This window comes from Pan troglodytes, chromosome 11, assembly GCF_028858775.2.
Source record: "Pan troglodytes isolate AG18354 chromosome 11, NHGRI_mPanTro3-v2.0_pri, whole genome shotgun sequence".
Classification (NCBI taxonomy): domain Eukaryota; kingdom Metazoa; phylum Chordata; class Mammalia; order Primates; family Hominidae; genus Pan; species Pan troglodytes.
Window position 1 is genome coordinate 29,209,485 of NC_072409.2, and position 20,170 is coordinate 29,229,654.

Sequence of the window (20,170 nt, forward strand, 5' to 3'; positions counted from 1 at the left end):
GACAAGCAAACATGCACACAGTCATTTCCCGTTGTCCTCCGAGGGATATGAGCGTACCAGTCGAGAACCAGCTGGGTTAACACTAAAATACTCCTTGACAGTTGAGAATGTGAATAAATTGCCAGAGGAGACCAAGGAAGTTTCCAAAATCTTTTTCCAGGTCTGTGGCTAAGGTTCCCACCTCTCTCTCTGATGAATCTGATTTGGTTGTGTTTAAAGCCAGAGGAAAACATAGAGGGTCCAGTTCTAGGTCAGCCTTTCTCTATTGTTGAACAGCCAATGAATGGAACCTCATTCTGGGCCTGTCTATGTGATCAAAACACCTGGAACAGTTAGACTCTGGGCAAATCATCTAAACTCTGTGGGTTTCTGTAGCCCCTAAAGGAGAAATATGCAGAGATTGCAGCAGGGAGATGCTAAAGCCCTGGTCAGCTCCCAGATCCTGCTACTGAGGTATTTTCTCCAGATTCCTTTTCCTGCAGCATGTTCTTCCGGGGGCTGCAGAGTCTGCTTGCTGACAGGCGTCTTTGAAGGAGAAAGGAAAGGCTGCTTGAATACAGAACAGGCAGGGAGGGCGTCTCAGGTCCATGAAAATGGAACGAACAGAACTGCTGAGATTCTCTGTGCCAGAGAGCAGGCCACTGCTTACTAAGCAAAGTATCCTGAGAAGGAGGGGAAGAAATAATTAAAAGAGTAACAGTGGCAAGACTGTAGTGACTTAAATGTCAGGAGGGCCTAATTTGCCCCTTAGGAGATAGAGCCTTGAGAAGCCCCTGACTTCTGCTGATGTCTAGGACCACTGCCCTCTGCAGGCCAGAAGTGGAAAGGCAGGCTGCTACCTAGCCGGCCAGGGCTGCACCTCAGTCCGTTTGTGAGTACAGGGTCTGTGTTCTCTTCTTAAAATGGACAACTTCCTTCAAAATTAGCGGGGTGTGGTGGCACGTGCCTGTAATCCCAGCTACCCAGGAGACTGAGGCAGGAGAATCGCTTGAACCCAGGAGGTAGAGGTTGCCAAGATACTGCCATTGCACTCCAGCCTGGGTGACAGAGTGAGACTCTGTCAAAAAAAAAAAAAAAAAAAAAAAAAAGACAACCTTCAACCTCCTTCCTTCTCTTCTTTCTCTTTCTTCCTTCCCTTCCCTTTTTCTTTCTTCTCTCCTTCCCTACCTGCCTTCCTTCCCTCCCTCCCCTCATCCCTTCTTCTCGAACTCTCTCCCTCCCTCCCGTTTTATCAGGATGATAAGCGCTCTGGATGGTTTTGTTTGTTTTGGTATTTTGTTTTGGATTGCATTTTAGAAGATTATTTTTATTGCATAAACCAGAGAGAAAGAAAAAACCTTCACCCACGGCCCTGCTGCTTCACTTAGCATCCCTGTCCAGTCCTTGTCTGTGTGCAGATGTAACTGTTCCACATGGTCATTGTCATTTTCAGCAATGACAAAAATTGTTTCTGAAGAGAGAAGTTGCCTCCCACTCTCCCCATCTCTCTGACACCTTCCGCCTCTTCCCTTGGGAAGATGAATACAGCTTGTCTCTGGTACTCCGGACGACCCCCTTCAAGGCCAGTGTTGTCACCTTCTAAGGGCAGCTTCCCAGCCCCTTCACAGGGAGCCGCCTCTGGAGAGGGCAAGAACCAGCACTGGGTGCCAGCCCCCAGCCTTTGTCAGAGGGGGAAACGTGATCGTCCTGGGAAACATCCACCCCCTAGCCAGGGTCTATAGCCTTTCCATTCTTAGTCCCCCAGCCCCTCGGGTGGATGCCAGGAACAGACAAAGCGAATGAGGACCATTGAAATTAAAAGGTCATCAAATAATCAAGTTTGGTGTTTTATTTCTAGCCTCAATATCATCCTAATATCCATCCCAGCCAGCCCCGGTGGCATCCTCACTCTCCAAATGTCAGGTAAGTGCTGGTGCTTCCAGAGCTGCACCTTCGAAAGCTTTCCTTTCTCTAGAAAAGTTCAGATTCTGCTTAGTTAGGAGTAGAAAGTCTGCATCAGAAATAACCCTTAAGGGATGCATTGTCATGGCCGAGATGAATAAATTTTCAAAGCAAAGGTAGCCAGTGATGTGTGTGGATGTATCAAAGGTATGCTTTGTGAAATAAAAAATGAATTGATTTTTTAAAATCATTCTGATCTCATATATTCTTGGTTTTTAGTTTTGTGTTCAAGATGTTACTGAAAATTTCTAAGTAACATTTTTCTGTCCTGAGAATTTGTTTACTTCAAATGTGATGAAAGCTTGGGGATTTTGTTGTCATGGGTTTTTTTTTTTTTTTTTTAAGGATTTTTTTTTTTTTTTTGCGGGGGTGGGCTGGGGGAATGAGTTTGCTTTTTGTGGCAATAGATATTTTTTCCCTAAACTGAGGGGTCAATAAACTTTTTCTGTAAAGGATCAGACAGTCAGTATCTTCTGCTTTGTGGTCGCTGTCACAACTCCTTAACTCTGCCATTGTACTTTGAAAACAGCCCTAGACAATCCATAAATGAGAGGCTATGGCTGTGCTTCAATGAAACTGATTTAGAAAAACAGTGGGATTGGGCCGAGGGCTGCCATTTACCAACCTTGGCCCCAACCTACCATAATCCTTTCTAAGCCAACTGGCATCTGCTGGACTGTGTTTATAGTTAGGCTTGACAGGTTTTTTTTTTTTTTTTTTTTTTTTTTTTTTTTTTTTTTAAGGCTAGCTTTGTGAAAGCAAATGTTCCTTTTAAGATTTGAATTTTAGATCAGTCTTAATTGGTGTTTATGTGTGAAGCTATTTCAGAAACATAGTTGGCAAGTTCAGTTTGCATAAAGGTGAGGTTGCTAGCCTTTCTCTGAGAAAGTATGGAGAATAAAATGCTAGAAATAAACCCACTTAGAGCAAGGCCAAAAAAAAGTTTGTTGGGGAATTTTGTAACCCCAAAGCGTGATTGTTTATAAACACTTGGTAGTCACTTAACTTTTTAAAGCAGATTAGGTTAGTGGAGTAATAATTCTAAATCTTGCTGTATTTCAAAGGTGCTTTATTCTTCAGACATAAGAAACAGAAGAGATTTCTAGAAACGCTATTTTAATTAACATTGTTTTTACAAAAGTTTGTGCTTATCATTGCCTGTTTTATCATGTTAGTTTCCTTCTGAGGCATGGCCTAGCAGCAGGCCTTCTGAGGAAAGCCGTAAACAGTGCCTCTCTGGGGTGGGCCTGCTGTTGGCAGCTTTAGTGTCATCTGGAAGCTTGTTAATGCAAATTCTCAGCCCCACCCCAGACCTACTGGATCAGAATCTATGGGGTGGGGCCCAACATTTTGTTTATTTTCAAGCTCTACAAAGATACCCCATGAAAACAGAGTTTGTTAGTCCAACACTTTTGGCAAATGCTGCCTGAGGCATTCATGGTGCACGCTGGCATGCCTCCAAGCAGCCCTGTAGTAATGGAACATTTTCCACCTTCACTTAGCTTTCTCCAGATGGACTTGACCCATGAGACACCCTTTGAGAAATGATGACTTGACCATAGACAGACCCTTGCTCTGCTTGGAAGTTCATAGGTGATCTGCATCTGAATTTTTAAAATTCTCACTAGGAAATCCATTCATTTCCATTCATAGCCATCCCCATTCACATGGCTCATGGTTCCCCCTGCCCCATTTCCTTTGTGCTTGTGTTGTTTCACTTACATTTCTGCATTTTCTTCCATTCTCCCACTAACCATTCGCTCTGCAAACAAAACAGGCCATCCTTTCAGGATGACAGGTCGCATTGGAAAGCATCGGCCAGTGGAGATGACAGCCATTTTGATTATGTCCACGACCAGAACCAGAAGAACTTAGGAGGGATGCAAAGTATGATGTATCGAGATAAACTCATGACTGCACTTTGAGAGACTGAAGCATCTCTCTTCCATTCACCTTCATAGTTTCATTGCATTCCATGAAAAGTGTCTTGGCCTCAGATGGATGGATGTGTTTGGACGAGTGTCTTTAAGGAGTAGTCCTGAAAGGTGTTTTTGATGTCCGTGTAAATATTTGAAGATAAAACCACTATAGCTTGTCATAATTTACTGTTGACTGCATTCTCATTAAAATGAAGGTAGTTAAAGGCTCAGGAATCATATTGATGTTCTGATTTTAAAATTGGAGTCAAAGTCTATGTTTATCATTTTACTATGTTCCTATGTTCTTTGTTATTTAATTAATGGGAGCAAATAAAACCAGAAGAGCTTGGGAAGATTGCTCAGCATATATTCCTGTCGTAGAAGTTGAGATTGCTAGGGTCCAGTTTCCCTAGTGTGGCCTGGACGAGTCATTGCCCCTTCATTGACCTCATTTTCCCCATCTGAAAAGAGAGGGTTGGACTAAGTGATCTCCAAGGTCCTTTCCAACTCTAAAATTCTGCAATTTGTTAACATTTCATTTTGTTTAGGTTGAGGACATACATTCAAACTAATTTTATCACAAGGAAAACTGCAATACCCACTTCCTTGACAGAGTTACTCCTTTCAGAAGCTAAATAAATTATATAACTTATTAGATGTTATATAGATACAGGGGGACTTTGAATTTCACATCTTAAAGCAGTTGAGCTACTTTGAATTTAAGCAGTCGTACTAATCTTAAATTGCATAGCATTTGTTTTGATCGAATTTGCTGCTCAAGTATGGGAATAATTTTTAATGTCTGAATGATTGGTGCTGCTAACTTGCGTGATTTCAGAAGACATAATTGTGAATACACACTGTCAGAATTGGGGGATTGGTTTTTACCCTAGACTTCACTCTTAAAAAGCAACGTGCAATCAAGATCATTTATGGCTCAAGTGAAAGCATATAAGGTTTTCTTGAAGTTGTGCCAAAGCATTCTGTAGAGTAGGATGAGATGGTTGTTGCCCTAGTCTGTTGGTAGAACCAGAAATCAATATGTTGTCTTTTAGGTTAAAGCTTGTACCAAAATATTTATTTCCCCCATTTCAAGCCCTGAGTCAAACATTTTTTTCTCTTAATAATAGACCTGAAATGTTTTATTAGTATTTCTGTGAAATCAGTTGATTCTTGTGCCATTTTTGTATATGTAATTGTAATTTTGCCCATGTTAGGCCCTCTAAAAAATGTTTGACATCCTTTGAGATATTTTATTACTAAAATCTGATCTTTTTTGGCTACTGCAAAAATCTATTCAGCAAGAGAAGGTATCAGCTGCATACCTTGCACAGTGGAGCTGACTACCTATAAACTCTCCCTAAGGCATTTGTTTACAGGTGTATTCCATTTTAGCAGACGTTCTGATGCTCACTGTATGTGCTGCATACAAATGCATGTGTTCTGAATCTTTTCATCTTATTGATAGCATTTTTACAAATGTGTTTCCAAGGAATAAAGATTATTCTTGCTTTTTTTTGACTCCATCTTCATTTTTTAAAAATTGATTCTTGTTGCTATGCAGAAGTCTCATTTGTGAATGACCTTGGTAACAGAACAGCTGGCTTTTGGAAGTCTGAAGGTGAGCATTCAGTTAGGTGGGTGGAGCAAGATCATCCTAGAATGAGGCTGCTCTTGGCAAGAGTGGATCTTATAGGCACAGCAGCTGATGCCTTTCTTCATCTGGGGCAACTCTGGTGAAGGTTGTCCTGCCTGTCACAGGTGCTGAGTAGAGAGAAGTGGTGGCAGTGGAATTTCCTCAGTAATAGTCCTGTAAAGGTAGGTGTTTGTCCTGGCTACTTGTGCTCTTCCTGGCAGGAAGGCATCCAAACCCTTATCTGTGGGCTCCTGGAAATTGTGTATGCCATATAATACCCTCTAATAAATACCTCTCTGCTTAAAGTAACTTGAGTGGTTTCAGTTGTCTGCAACCAAGAAGCCTCACCAGTATGCATACTTATGATATCCTGATTGTTAAATGAAGTGTACACTTTTCATTCCTTAACTTAGTGGACCTTTCTCTACAGCAGTTGACCAGTTCAGTCTTAACAGCCTCCTTTTCTGCCATCCTATTACCTGTTGGTGTTTTCTAAAGGTCTTTCTTCTGCTCACTGCTCTTTTCACCACAGTCTACCCAAGTCTTCTCATTCTGTCATGATTTTGTCATGCTGTTGACTCTGAAACCATCCTCTGTAACCCAGACTGTCCTGTGAACTTTTGGACTGACATTTCAACTTGGGTATCCTGTGTACACGTCAAACTCCACCTATCAAAAATCAAATCGATCATCTTTTACCCTCCTCCCACAAAACTTTTCTTCTGCCTGAATTCCCTTTTTTACCCACAGTAAGAATGTATACATCATCTACAACTCTTCTCCCTGTCGCCACCCATATCCAAACGGTACCTAGGTCTGTTCACCTCTGCCTTGGTATTCATACTTGGGCTTTCCTCTCTCTTCTTACTGGCATGGATCCCATAGGAGCATCTTTTCTCTGGCTCAGAGGTGCCCTTCCTGATCTCCCTGACTGCAGTTGCTCCTGACAAGCTCTTGCTCCTCCCAGTCACTAGAGTGATCTTTCTAAAACACAGTCGGCCTGTGCCATTGCAGTGCTTGCCATTACCCTGAGGATGAAGTCCAAGGGCCTCTCAGTGGAATTCCCCACTCCGTGTCTCCATCCTCTTGCTCTAGCATATATCCACCATTTCTCACCCTACTGTTGAAAATCCTTCAATGCCAAATTGCTTGTGGTTCCTGGCATGTGCCACACCCTGCTGTTACTCACATCTGTGCCTTTGCAAATACTGTTCTTTCTGCCTAGAATTCTGTCACTCCCATCCTTTCCCCTAACTCCTGCTCAATGTCTGCCTCTGCCCAGACATCTTCTCCCAGGGACTCTTGACGGCCCCACCTCTGCAAATTGGGTTAATTCTGTGCTCCAGTAATAACCCCCTCCCTTTCTACCCCCATCTATAGCAATGTTGCACTTACAGCTTTGTATTAAAATGGGCTCTTTTGTTTATCTCATCCTGAAACCTGTACACTGCATCAATCTGAGCTTTGTGTCTTACTTGCCTTTGTTCCCCAGCACCTGACAGATAGCAGGTGCTCAGTGAATGTCTGCTCAGCAAATGGATTATTCCACATTCATTTGAAAGGAGATGTCTAACCAGATAACAGGCAATAATACATCATCTCTGGGCTGGTCTGAAGGTATCTGAACAACCTTATCCAGTATGGGGGCATCATACTGTGAGTAGGACACTGACCACCATGTGACTTCTAGATTCAGTTTCATTATCTGAATATTACTCAGTGTGTCAACTGTGTTCTCGTTTGAGGCATTGGTATCATGCTGTACAGGGCAGAAGAAAGTCCAGCCACGTGACATTGGAAACCCCGGTAGGTAGACATTGATCTGCACTAATATATAGGGGCTAGTCATCTAATGCTAGGCTTTGCATGTGTCACTTCACTTCCTGACCACTCTGTGAGATGGGTAGTATCCTGTTTTTCATAGATAGGGAAGCTCAGGCTTAGAGTTTAACCAAGCAACCTGTATTCCAGAGCCTATGGTCTCAACCACAGTGCTCTCTTGCCTCTCACCCTTCATCCCACCATTTGCAACCGTGGGGATCCACATCTCCATGAGACTGCTAGATGATGTTGAACAGTTCACTCCACTGAAATCTAATTGCTAACCAGAGAGCCATCCACTCCCTCCAGCCATCTAGTAACCCCTGTCCATACAGCCCCCACCAGTGTGGCCTGGTAACCATGTTCCCTCCACCATCACCACTACCAGTCATAACTGTCCATACCTCCCACTCACACACACCAGGGCTGGTAACCTTGTTCATCTCCATCACCTGTGATCTAATAACGCTGTTTACTGCCTTCTCCCCAAACACACCCCCTCCAGTGGTCTAGTAACCCTCTCCACACCTTACCACCCCTCCCCCAGTCTAAAAATCCTGTCCGCACAGGCATCATTCAGCAGTAGTCCCATTTTCAAAGAAGCAGAGATTGGACATTATTCTTAATGAACCACTGCTTATTTGAGATGGTCCACTCTATGGCTTCCTTCCAAAGAGTTCACAAATGAACAATGTCTTCTGGAATATTACTTGACAGTAAAACCACACTATTCCATAATTAATGGAATTAACTTTTACATTTTGGAACTCGGGTATGTACTGGTTTATCATCTATTCATGTTTCTGTGGTCCCTCAGAACATCCAACAGTGTATTGACAGTTGTCATTTGATTGATGTAATTCATGCCAGAAGTCTCTAAATCCTGCCAGGTAATTAATTACCTTGGTCTTCAAAACCCTTTTGCCTATTTCATTTATTGGTCTACCATTTCTGTTGAAGATGGTTCTCCTTAACCACAAAGATGGAGGAATAAGGACAGTGTGGGAATTCCTCTCAGTCCTTCTTGCCTGTTAATATTGCACCATCCTTCCAGGTCAGCGACTCCAGCCTCCTGGGTCCCTCTCTGAACACAAGTAATGACAGAGTCTTTTGTTGCCCTTGACTTTACAGCTTTTAACTAGTCCTTTAAAATCTGAGCTCATTAAAGAACTCACTGAACAGCCATATTGATCCCTTCGGATCAGTATTTCCCAAACTTAAGAGTTGTAAATCAATTCCCTGGCTGACCAAGTCTTCCAAACGTACCAGGAAAATACCCTACATTGGTCTAGGATGATTTGCTTCCACTGTCTCGCTACAGGAGGCAGTGGACAGATGCAGAGGCGAAGCATAAGGGGGCGGAGAGAAAAAGCAAGTCACTGTTAAAGGTCCCTTGCACATGAGAAATGGCACATTGTAAGAAACCCTGGGGATATCAAAAAGACAAACATGTAAAACGGACATTCAGCTAAGCCTTAGCAAAAGAAATCCTCAATAGTTCTGCAGATAGGCCCACTTCTGCCAAAATTAGGGAGCTAAAGAATGGCTTGGACAACTTACTAAAAATGTGGCTTGTGGCATTCTAAATGGTCAGTGGTAAGACCCAAGATCCTGCATTTTAACAGCCCAGGACAACCTGAGGTGGGCAGTCCAGGTTTGCTTTTCACTTTGGGAAAGCAAAGCTACTTACCTGCTTGTGTTCATCGTTATTTTAATGCCTCAATTTTAACTGTCAGTAGAGGTCAACTCTTTTTTTTTTTTAATAGGCATAATGTTAAGTCAATGGATGGACACATCATAATAAGTAACTAGATCTGTCTGCTCAGCAAAGCTATGCACTTCCTTAGTCCCAAGGTGAAGCAGAAAAATGTGAGCATTCTAGTGGTTCTTTGTATGGCTTTAATTTCATCATTAACTGGCCCCCTGCAATCTATCAAACCAAGTCTGTGTTCTGCCCTCCGTTCCCACTTCAGAAGCAAGGGACTAGTGAATTCCAGCTGTTGGAGAAGGACAGGGCGTGTGTATACACCAGTCTAAGCACCTGGGCTAAGACTGGAGCCCATGATTGGGAAACAGATGGAAGTTTGCAGAAGTAAAATGGCAAGACATTGCCAGCCAGATGAGAGAAGGATTAAAGGGTCCACAGTGTGGTGGTCTGGTTTTGTCAAGGGACAAGAGCCCCATAGTTCTCTGATTAGGTGAAGTGTGGAAGCTTTGGAATCTCAACACGGTTTGAATCCCAGCTTTGCCACTTACTAGCCATGGGACCTTTGGCCAATTTCTTCTGGACACCTCATTTTCCTCATCCCCAGATGGAATTTACCAGTATCTCACTTATAAGAGAATTATCAATAAATGACATTATATACAAAAGATATTTTGCGCAGTGTTTGATGCTAGATGGTAAGAATTTTTAGTGGTTCGTAAGGTCGTAGCTGTCCATGTGGACAGAAACAGGCCAAAGAGATTCAAAATAGCTCAAGGCCGGGCGTGGTGAATCATACCTGTAATCCCAGCATTTTGGGAGGCCAAGGCAGGTGGATCATTCAAGGTCAGGAGTTTGTGACCAGCCTGGCCAACATGGTGAAACCCCGTCTCCACTAAAAATGCAAAAACTAGCCGGGCGTGGTGGTGTGTGCCTGTGTAGTCCCAGCTACTTGGGAGACTGAGGCAGAAGAATGGCTTGAACCAGGGAGGCAGAGGTTGCAGTGAGCCAAGATCACGCCATTGCACTCCAGCCTGGGTGACAGTGTGAGACTCTTATCTAAAAAAAAAAAAAAAAAAAAAGTCTAGCTGAAGAAATGGTGTTTCTAATAGATTGATGGCTTGAGATGTATATTCTAAGTTTAGAAAGGGAAAGGGGTGTTTGGTTCCAAAGGACAGATCAGATGTAAGAGCATTAACACATATATAAAGACATGTCTCTTTGAAACTAACAAACTCAGAGCAGAAACACCATGGGGATCTTTTGAGGAAAGAAAAAAGAAATAGAAATGATATTTCTGTCCGAGAATACTAGGAAATAACTGTCCAGGCAGAATGTGGACAATGCTTTCCCATCTGCACATGGCAGAATTGGCATAAAGAATTGGTGAGATGGCTGAGAGTCCATTCTGCTGCTACGATTGGGACTCAGAGGCTTGGAGAATTGAAACAAGAGTGTCTGCTCCATTCCCACTTTGTCTAATTTGGGATTTCATCTTAGACGAATTGGAGGAAGATTTTAACTATTAGGAGACTGAGTGGAAAGTTAGTAACAAAAGGGAACCACTGTGCTTTGTTGCCATTTTGTTGTTGTTTTTGTTTGTTTGTTTTTGAGACACGGTCTGTCTCTGTCACCCAGGCTGGAGTGCAGTGGTGCAATCATGGCCCACTGCAGCCTCCACCTCCGGGGCTCAAGTGATCCTCTCACTTCAGCCTCCTGAGTAGCTGGCATGCACCACCATGCTTTGCTAAATTTTTAAAAAATTTTTGTAGAGATGGGGTCTTGCCATGTTGCACAGGCTGGTGTGAACTCCTGGGCTCAAGCGATCCTCTTGCCTTGGCCTCCCCAAATACTGGGTTTACAGGGGAGAGCCACTGCACCTGGCCTGTTGCCTTTTTTAAGATAGATAATACAAACAATAGTAAAAATTCAAATACAAATAGCCAAAAGTTACTTTTCCTTTCCACCTTCTTATTCCCCAGTTTTCCTTGGAAGCAAACATTGTTAGCATTTTTCCTTGTCAATCTAGAGCTACTCCATGTATAAATGAGCATATATTTAACCAATCAATATTGATGGACATTTAAGCTGCATCAACCCCCTCAAGTTACAGTGATGCTGCCATTCTTGTACCTTGTGTTTGTGCACTTGAACAAATCTATCTGTAGAATAAATTCCCTCGAAGTAGCATCCAGGTCAAAAGGTATGTGCATATTTAAGTTGGATATTGTCTAATGAAATTTCTCTCCAAATATATTCCACCTGTTTATACTCCCCCCAGCTCACAGACACCCCCAGCAATTATGACAATGCCTTTGTGACCTCACAGGAAGCAAATCATAGCCTTTGCTAGCTTTTTTTTTTTTTTAACTTAGTCTGATGGGTAAAATCCAGAATTTCTGCTTTAATTACATTCTCTGTGAACAAGGCTATGCACCTTTTAATCTTTCTAAAGACGGTTTGTTATATGTTTTCTGTGAACCATCTGAAACCCCTATTCTTGAGTCATGCTCCTTAATAAAGATCAGGCTGATGAAGTACAATTAACCATGTCATCTTAGCATTTATAATAGTGAGGAAAGGGAAGGCTTGAATGAGTTGATATTTACCATTTTTTTAAAAGTAGGTTTCCAGGCTAAGCGTGATGGCTCATGCCTGTAATCGTAGCACTTTGGGAGGCCAAGGTTGGTGGATCGCCTGAGGTCAGGAGTTCAAGACTAGCCTAGCCAGCATGGCAAAACCCCATCTCTACTAAAAATACAAACAATTAGCTGGACCTGGTGGCGCATGCCTGTAACCCCAGCTACTCAGGAGTCTGAGACAGGAGAATCGCTTGAACCCGGGAGGCGGAGGCTGCAGTGAGCCAAAATCACACCACTGCACTCCAGCCTGGGTGACAGAGCGAGACTCCATCTCAAAAAAAAAAAAAAAAAAAAAAAAGTAGTTTCCCAGAAATTCAGGTAACAGTCAGCATGATACTGCCCGGCAGAGCTGAAAAAGGGAATGTGGGCAACATAAAGATAGCAAAGGGAAAGGAATTGATTTTGAATATCTGTGTTTCCTTTCCTGTTTGGGAGGGTATTGAGAACTTTCCACTCAGGCTTCTTAGATACCCACCCAGACATCATGAATTTCCCTGGTGCATTGACCAAGGAAGGATGGATGTACTTCTAGTTACAATTAAAGTTCCAATATATTGGAACTGAAATTACAGCCACATCCCAAGAGTCACCTGTGGTTTTATTGGATGAAAGGCTGCAGAATTTAAAATATTAAAACTGCTGTAGTCTAGGCCATCCACTAAAAAAGGATTAGAATAATTAGAGGAACATCCCTGTAGGCTCATGTTATAAGAAACCCACAGAAACCTCCTAATCGTCCCCTACTGAATGGTGAATGGTTTAAACATCCACGTTCTGCACTGAGACCTCAAAAGCAAGAGGTGTTGCTATGCTAATGCTCAACCAGCTTCATTCCCTGGCTGAATAATGGACACTGTCTGTATTAAAGGCAATTAAACCATCAAGCCCTTAAAATTCATATCAGTGTTACAGCTTCGGAGGCCAACTAAGGATGTTCATAATAGAAGCTTCTGAAAAACCTGCAAGAATTGGGGAACAGAGAGAGGATCATTTGCAGAAATTTTTAAGCACTAATGAATACCAAAATCAATTAATCCTCATCTGTATCACCCTAGAAACACGTACCCAGTGTTCAGCTCCAACTCTGGCTCACATTGGTGTCTTGTGCAATTAGAATGTCTAAAACCTACTCTTAACAGATTATGCATCTTATTCATCTAACCTGAACTACATTCCGGGATGAATAATGTTTTAATTTCATTCATTCAGTGAGCCGGATGGCGTCTGGGGAGTGGAAAAATAACACTTCCCAGCTCATGCCTGAGTCTGCCGTAGCTCTGTCAGAGTGCACAGGATGACAAAGAATCTGCTATGTGGACATTATTTTACACTCACAGCTGAGCTTTCATGACAATGATTATTTTTGTCTTACTGTCCCTTTGGGGGCTCTCATATAACACTGTTTGAGGATGTATTTAAAGAAGTGGTTAGGGGAAAGTCTGTTAATGCTGTTGCCACCTGAAAAAACAGAATAAAGGCACAGGAACACAGAAATGAGACGCACCAAAAAAAAAAAAAAAAATCTGTAAGAAACCCAGAAGTGACTGGGCACAGTGGCTCATGCTTGTAATCCCAGCACTTTGGGAGGCCAAGGTGGGCAGATCATTTGAGGCCAGGAGTTTGAGACCAGCCTGGCCAGCATAGTGAAACTCCATCTCTACTAAAAATACAAAAATTAGCCAGGTGTGGTGGCACACATCTGTAATCCCAGCTACTCGGGGGTCTGAGGCAGGAGAATCACTTGAACCTGGGAGGCAGAGGTTGCAGTGAGCCGAGATTGCACCACTGCACTCCAGCCTGGGCAACAGAGCGATATTCCATCAAAAAAAAAGAAACCCAGAATAGAAAGTCTAGCTTATTAGAAGTGACTGTTGTAAGGCAAAGCGACTATATTTGTATTTTTTTTTCTTTAGGCAAGAAAAAGATTGAATAAACTTGGTCATGAGCCTCTGAGCAAAAATCAACTCATGAAATAGTAATTCTCTGGACTGCACACACATGCACACCTGTGAAGGCACACACACAATGAGGAAGCCATTGCAAAACCTAGCAAGAATAGCATTGCAACAAAACAGCCTTTCTGGCAGAAAAATGTCGGGACCTGCTTACACCTATTTATTGAAATCATTTGATAGTTGTTTGCCAAAAGAAAATTCCAGACTCAGAGATGGAAGCACATATCCTGTCCTACCTCACACAGGACTCAGACCCAGGAACTACTGAACCCCGAAGGCTCTTGTCAGTCCTTAGGATGTGGGATGTTAATCTGCAGTTTTGCAGAGACTACATAATGTAGTTAGGAACAAGTAGGGAATTCATGTCAAAAGTGCAACTTTTATGAATAGATACTTGATAAATTACCTAAGGAGAATTAAAATTTAAATGCACTAAAACTAATTAATTGAATAAAGTTCTGCTATGTTTCTGTGCCGTGCTGGTATGTTGAAGAAGATGCCATCTTTGGCTCCAGGTAGCTAATCATCATCAGATCAAGAGCTCCCCATCTAGCATGGATTCATACATCAACTGTGCTAGCATCAGAATTGCTTGCAAAGTTGATTGGAACATTTCTTGAAAGAAATACAAATTGGAAAAGTTTTGGGCCAATTAGCCTCTATAAAGGAATCTAAACTACACCCAAAAAATGCAGTTTTGACCTTTTTTTTTGAGATGGAGTTTCACTCGTCACCCAGGCTAGAGTGCAATGGCACAATCTTGGCTCACTGCAACCTCCACCTCCCAGATTCAAGCATTTCTCCCACTTCATTCTCCTGGGTAGCTGGGACTACAGGCGTGCACCACTATGCCCAGCTAATTTTGTATTTTTAGTAGTGTTGGGTTTTCATCCTGATTGTTGGCCAGGCTGGTCTCGAACTCCTGACCTCAGATGATCCACCTACATTGGCCTCCCAGTGTTGGGATTACAGGCGTGAGCCACCACGTGTGGCCAATTTTGACCTTTTCTGAAAAGAAAGATGAAGTAGAGTCAACCTTCTCACTAGTCTTTTTTTTAGATATAGGACCACTAAGTTGCTATAAGAAATCATCCCTAATTAATAGATACAACATTCATAATGTATGACACTTCTAAGATGTTGATACAATTTTCTTCGAAAATCCATTATGAAAAAAGTACAGTGTTTCAAATATAGACTCTACTTGCTGCCAAATAGTATGCTTTCCCTGAATTCAATAAGAACATGTAACAATATATCAGTCTGTTTAGTCTCTACCAAATTAAAATTGAAATAAGCGACAGCTATCTGGGAAACCAGAATGAGTAAATTGTACTTTCTCTCATCTCTCAGTCGGACATGGCACAGATCAAATTATATCATTGAGCTGTAGTTCCTGGCATACGAATGCTTAATGTCCAAAAATGCAGTGTCTGCCACCCAGATAAGTGAGTTACCTAAGGTCACGTAGGCAAACAGCAGCAAAGCCAAGCTAAGTGCCAATGCATGTTCCTTTTTTGTCATTAGATTGCTCCTTCCAAACACATGGCAAAGCAGTATTGCCTAGTAATTCAGAGAGCCCAGGTTACCTGGGTTCAAATCCCAGCTCTGCCATTTACTAGCTGCATGACTTGAGGAAAGCTCCTTGGTCTTTCTGCTCCTCTTTCCTTATGTATGAAATGAAGATAATAATAATTGTCCTTTCTTCAAATGGTTGTTGGAAGATTAAGTTAACTGATGGTAAAGTACTGGGCACTCAAAAATGTTAGATTTTGGGGTTTTTTGCTCTGTGAATATTTAAAGAGCATGATTAATGCACTGGTATTCAATCAGGAGGTATGATTCTGGCTGACACCATCTGCTGTAAAAACACACTACTTGAGTCAATTATCCTAAGAGAGTCCCAATTGGAGAGCCACAGTTCCGGGCGAATGGACTGGGTATGGACTAGTGGCAGGGCTTCCTGACTTTTTCTTGTCCTTGGCACACATAGAAAGTGACGTATAGCATGCTGGGACAAGCAGACAAGGCTGCTTGAAGCTCCAGGCTCCCCATGTCCTGCCCACTTACTCCAAGGACTGGGAGAATAAATGGTTCAGCCCACTTGCAACCCTTCTGAGGCTTACCAGTTGGAAAGTTCTACTGAGGTCCTTGTCAGCTTATCCCCAATGTGTTAATTCTGATTAGGAATATGGAATTGTCCCCATTGAGGCTAAAGTAAAACAGGAACCAGTTTGTCCCAACCAGCTCCTCCAGAAGGTGTGTGGAGAACTTGTGTGCTACCTGTGAGTCTACTGTGTGGGCTACATATACACTGATCCCGCCGCCAGGAACCCCAACTTGGAGTGAAGACACATGACATAAATAGCTGAGGAGTAAGTCCGAGTTCAGGCAGCACTTGATACGTGTGCACTGAGCAATCCAGACGAGATGTATGCGACTTTGGATAGGGGAAGTTCATTGCATTTCCTACTGCATCAGCTGGCGTAGTACCTATGGGGGACTTCTTGACCATCCAGACATGGGCATTCTGGTAAAGGCGGGGAATCTGTTGATTTCTTGGCCTGCCTGGCTGATGATTTGGTTACTTAGGAGGTAGAAGAAACCCTGCAGTTATTACTGTTGTAAATTCTGTTCAGCAAGGAAGACTGCATTGGAAATGTGTAAGTAACAAGATCCATGGAAGAAGAAAACCCTGACATCTCAGAATCATGAACATGAAGTGAGTGAAATCCAGGGCTTAATTCTCCACACATATTCTTTTTCTTCTTCTTGTTGATATTCTTTTTTAAAATTAATTTGTGTGGGTACATATTAGGTGTATGTATTTATGGGGTATATGAGATGTTTTGAAACAGGTATGCAATGTGAAATAATCACATCATATATATTCTACTGTTTAGAAAATCCAATTTCAAAATGTCATAGAAAATAGACTTGAATATTTTTTACATGGGCTGTGAATTTAGAAAGCATAGATAATCCGAAAGAGAAAGGCTTTATGAGCCTCTCAGATGAACCCACAATTTGTAATAGTATTTTAAAGAGTAGGAAGGTGAAACATATGATCAAAAACAAAGGGACACAGAACTTTTTTTAAGGACTCCAAAGTTTTGTAGATGCTCACTTCAGTTGGGGCAAAAAGATGAGCAATTTAATGACACCCAGTTTTGAGGATGGTATGTGAGACTAACAGGCAGAAGCAGAGCTACCCGACTTTTGTTGTGCTTTTTTCTTTTTCAACAAGGAAGCTAGTCACTATACTAACTGCAGAGAGTGAAGAGAACAAACAGAAGAAAATTGAAGTCCAAGATAAGAGAAGGAGTAGTCAGGAAATATTTTACTGCTTTTTGATTAGCTCAAGTGTTTAGGCTCAGAAAAATGGTCTCCCAAAACACTGAGAAAATTTGCACTTGTCATTGCTGAGTCAGCATCAATACCTTTGAAAAAGTCTTGGGAAAATGCTAGACAAGTAGATGGACAGTTTTTTTTGGAACATGAGTTCCAAAAACTAGACTGATAAGCTGGAGTGCAATACTGAGGAAAGTTTGAGAACAGTCTTTTGTAAGCACTTAGTAAAGGAAGCAGTGTTGACTTAGAAACAGCACAGATTTGCTGAGAATAAGTCATGCTAATCTTTCAAGATTTTTAGTAAGCTAAGAGTGGAAGAACTGTCTAACCTGATAAGTAGAATTTGTCAGAAACTGACATTTAATGGTGAAACACTAGATAATGTATAAACTTCAGAAATAAGGCAAGGATAACTGCTGATATTCAATATTATTCTGGAGACCTTACTAGTGGAACAAGCCAAGAAAACAAAATTAGGAATAACTACTGGAAAGGAAGAAACAAAATTCACGTGATTCTCTTCTTAAAATCCAAGTGAATTCCAACTGATAAGAGTTGTGCAAAGTGGTCAGAGGCAGAAATATCCTAAAGTCAGCAGCTTTGTATATCCATCTAGTCATTAAAAAATTAGACGATAGGGGCCAGGCGTTGTGGCTCACACCTGTAATCCCAGCACTTGGGGAGGTCGAGGTGGGCAGATCACGAGGTCAAGAGATCGAGACCATCCTGGCCAACATGGTGAAACCCTGTCTCTACTAAAAATACAAAAATTAGCTGGGCATGGTGATGCACGCCTGTAGTCCAAGCTACTCAAGAGGCTGAGGCAGGAGAATCGCTTGAATTCAGGAGGCGGAGGTTGCAGTGAGCCGAGATCACGCCACTGCACCCCAGCCTGATGACAGAGCAAGACTCCGTCTCAAAAAAAAAGGGGGGGGGATATGTAATAATTAATAAGATCTCATTTTCAATTGTGACAAAATTGAAAAATACCTAGGAATAAAGTTAATGTTCTGTACCTTAATGAAAAAGTTTAAAAATTCTAACTGAAGGACATTTTAAAAGATCTGAGTAAATGGAGAGAAATATGTTCCTTGTGAATATATTCTTTCAAATTAATCCATAATATGTAATGCTTTAAATCAGAATTCCAGTGGGATTTTTTGGAAGTAACTTGAATTCTGGAATTCAAGAATTCAAGTTACTATCACAAAAGGAATCTAGAAGACTAGGCACATGATAACAGCTAAGAAAAAAAAGAAAAAGAATGATGTGAGAAAGGGAATAAGACTTATAATGTCACATATGCATGTATATATTAAAACAAAAGTAATTAAGACAGTCTGATATAGGGTTAGATTAGTAGAACAATAAAAGTATGAAGAGGCCAGGCACAGAGGCTCATGCCTGTAATACCAGTGCTTTAGGATGAGAAGTGGGAGGACCGCTTAAGACCAGGATCTGAGACCAGCCTGGGCAACATGATGAGACAGTGTCTCTACAAAAAAAATGAAAAATTAGCCAGGTGTGGTTGTGCACACCTGTAGTTGTAGGTACTCGGGAGGCTGAGAGAAGAAGATTGCTTGAGCCCAGGAATTCAAGGCTGCAAGTGAGCTATGATTGTGCCACTGCACTCTTGCCTGGGCAACAGAGGGAAACCCTGTCTGTAAAAAAAAAAAAAAATATATATATATATATATATATATATATATATATTCTTTATATATATATTCTTCATATATATATTCTTCATATATATATTCATATATATATATATATTCTTCATATATATATATATGAAAAATCCAAAAAGAGGTTTTGATTGTATATAAGTCATGGGCAATCCGAAAACTGAAACTACTCTAGGCATTTCTTACAGAGGGAATTTAATTCAGGGAATTGGTTATACAAGGGCTGAAAAAACTAAGAAACTTAATTGGACAGTGAGGTAACCTATAAATTAGCAACAACCAGAACCTGCTTATCACTCCTAGAGCTGGAGGGACAAAGGGAAGTGGCAGTGTTATAGCACCCAGGAGCTAAGGTAGCAGGAAGACAGTCTAGAGGGAGCTGGAGCCACAGAGAACTCATGGCTGCTTTTGAAAACGTCACTGGAGGCGTGAAGAAATGAAGGAGAAATACCCTGACTTGTCTCCTGTATTCACCCTCCAGTCCATGTCAGTGCCTCCCATTGGCCAAACCTATGTAAAAGCCAGAGGACAGGGAGCCTGAGAAGTAAAGTTTCCTGTAAACAGTGTAAGTTGCAGGGGAGCAGAGAAAGGATCTGAGAGCACTCAGGAAAGTGGCAGACACATATGAAGATGGCATCACAAGTTCATGGGGCAAGGGTGAATGATTCTTTGGGTGATCTTAGAACAATTGGCTCTCCATTTCAGAAAAAGTTAGGACTTTACTTCACAATATACACATAAACTCCTGATGAGTTCATAATCGAATTGTGAAAAATAAAAGCTGGAAGTTCACTCTCATGCCAACATGGAGCTCAGGCAAGTCCCCTCTCCAGTTAGCATGCATTGCCAACTCCAGGCCTTAGCACATGCAGTGCCCTCTACCCAGACCACCCTATGCAGTCCCTCCCCCAGCCACTGCCATCATCCTTCAGGAGCCAGGACCTGCTTCAAGCATCACTACCCCAGGAAGTCTTCCTTGTTGGTTCCACTTGGGTTGGGCACCCCTACCCCATGTATCAAGGTAGCAGTGAGCTCCTTGAAGGCTGATATGGTTTGGCTGTGTCCTCGCCCAAATCTCATCTTGAATTGTAGCTCCCACAATCCCCAAGTGTTGTGGAAAGGACCTGGTGGGAGATAATTGAATCAGGGGGAAGTTTCCCCCCTACTGTGGTAGTGAATAAGTCTCATGAGATTCGATGGTTTTATAAGAGTTTCCCCTTTCACTTGGCTCTCATTCTCTCTTGTCTACTGCCATGTGAGATGTACCTTTCACCTTCCACTATGATTGTGAGGCCTCTCCAGCCACATGGAACTGTGAATTTATCACACTTCTTTCTTTTGTAAATTGCCCAGTCTCGGGTATGTCTTTATCAGCAGTGTGAAAACGGACTAACACAGGGCAAAGATAACATCTCATTTGTCTTTACCCTTGTGCATGGCACAGTACCAGGCACAAGAGCTGGCCTTCAAATATGTACCAAATGTACTGATATTTCATTTTGTTCTCCGTCT

At 41.9% G+C, this 20,170-nt stretch overlaps 1 protein-coding gene across 9 annotated transcripts in view; it reads left to right on the plus strand.

The window, feature by feature from the left end:
• Window positions 1-20,170, plus strand: part of EPB41L4B (erythrocyte membrane protein band 4.1 like 4B) — a 148,361-nt gene that overhangs the window by 75,004 nt on the left and 53,187 nt on the right. For 8 of the 9 annotated variants that reach the window (XM_054658372.2, XM_016961406.4, XM_016961401.4 and 5 more), the window contains exon 15: window positions 1,838-1,902. In XM_054658372.2, coding sequence (XP_054514347.1) covers window positions 1,838-1,902 — 65 coding nt within the window. Of the gene's footprint in view, window positions 1-1,837; window positions 1,903-3,718; window positions 5,375-20,170 lie in introns of those variants that run through there. The other variant, XM_016961408.4, reaches the window with a different exon arrangement.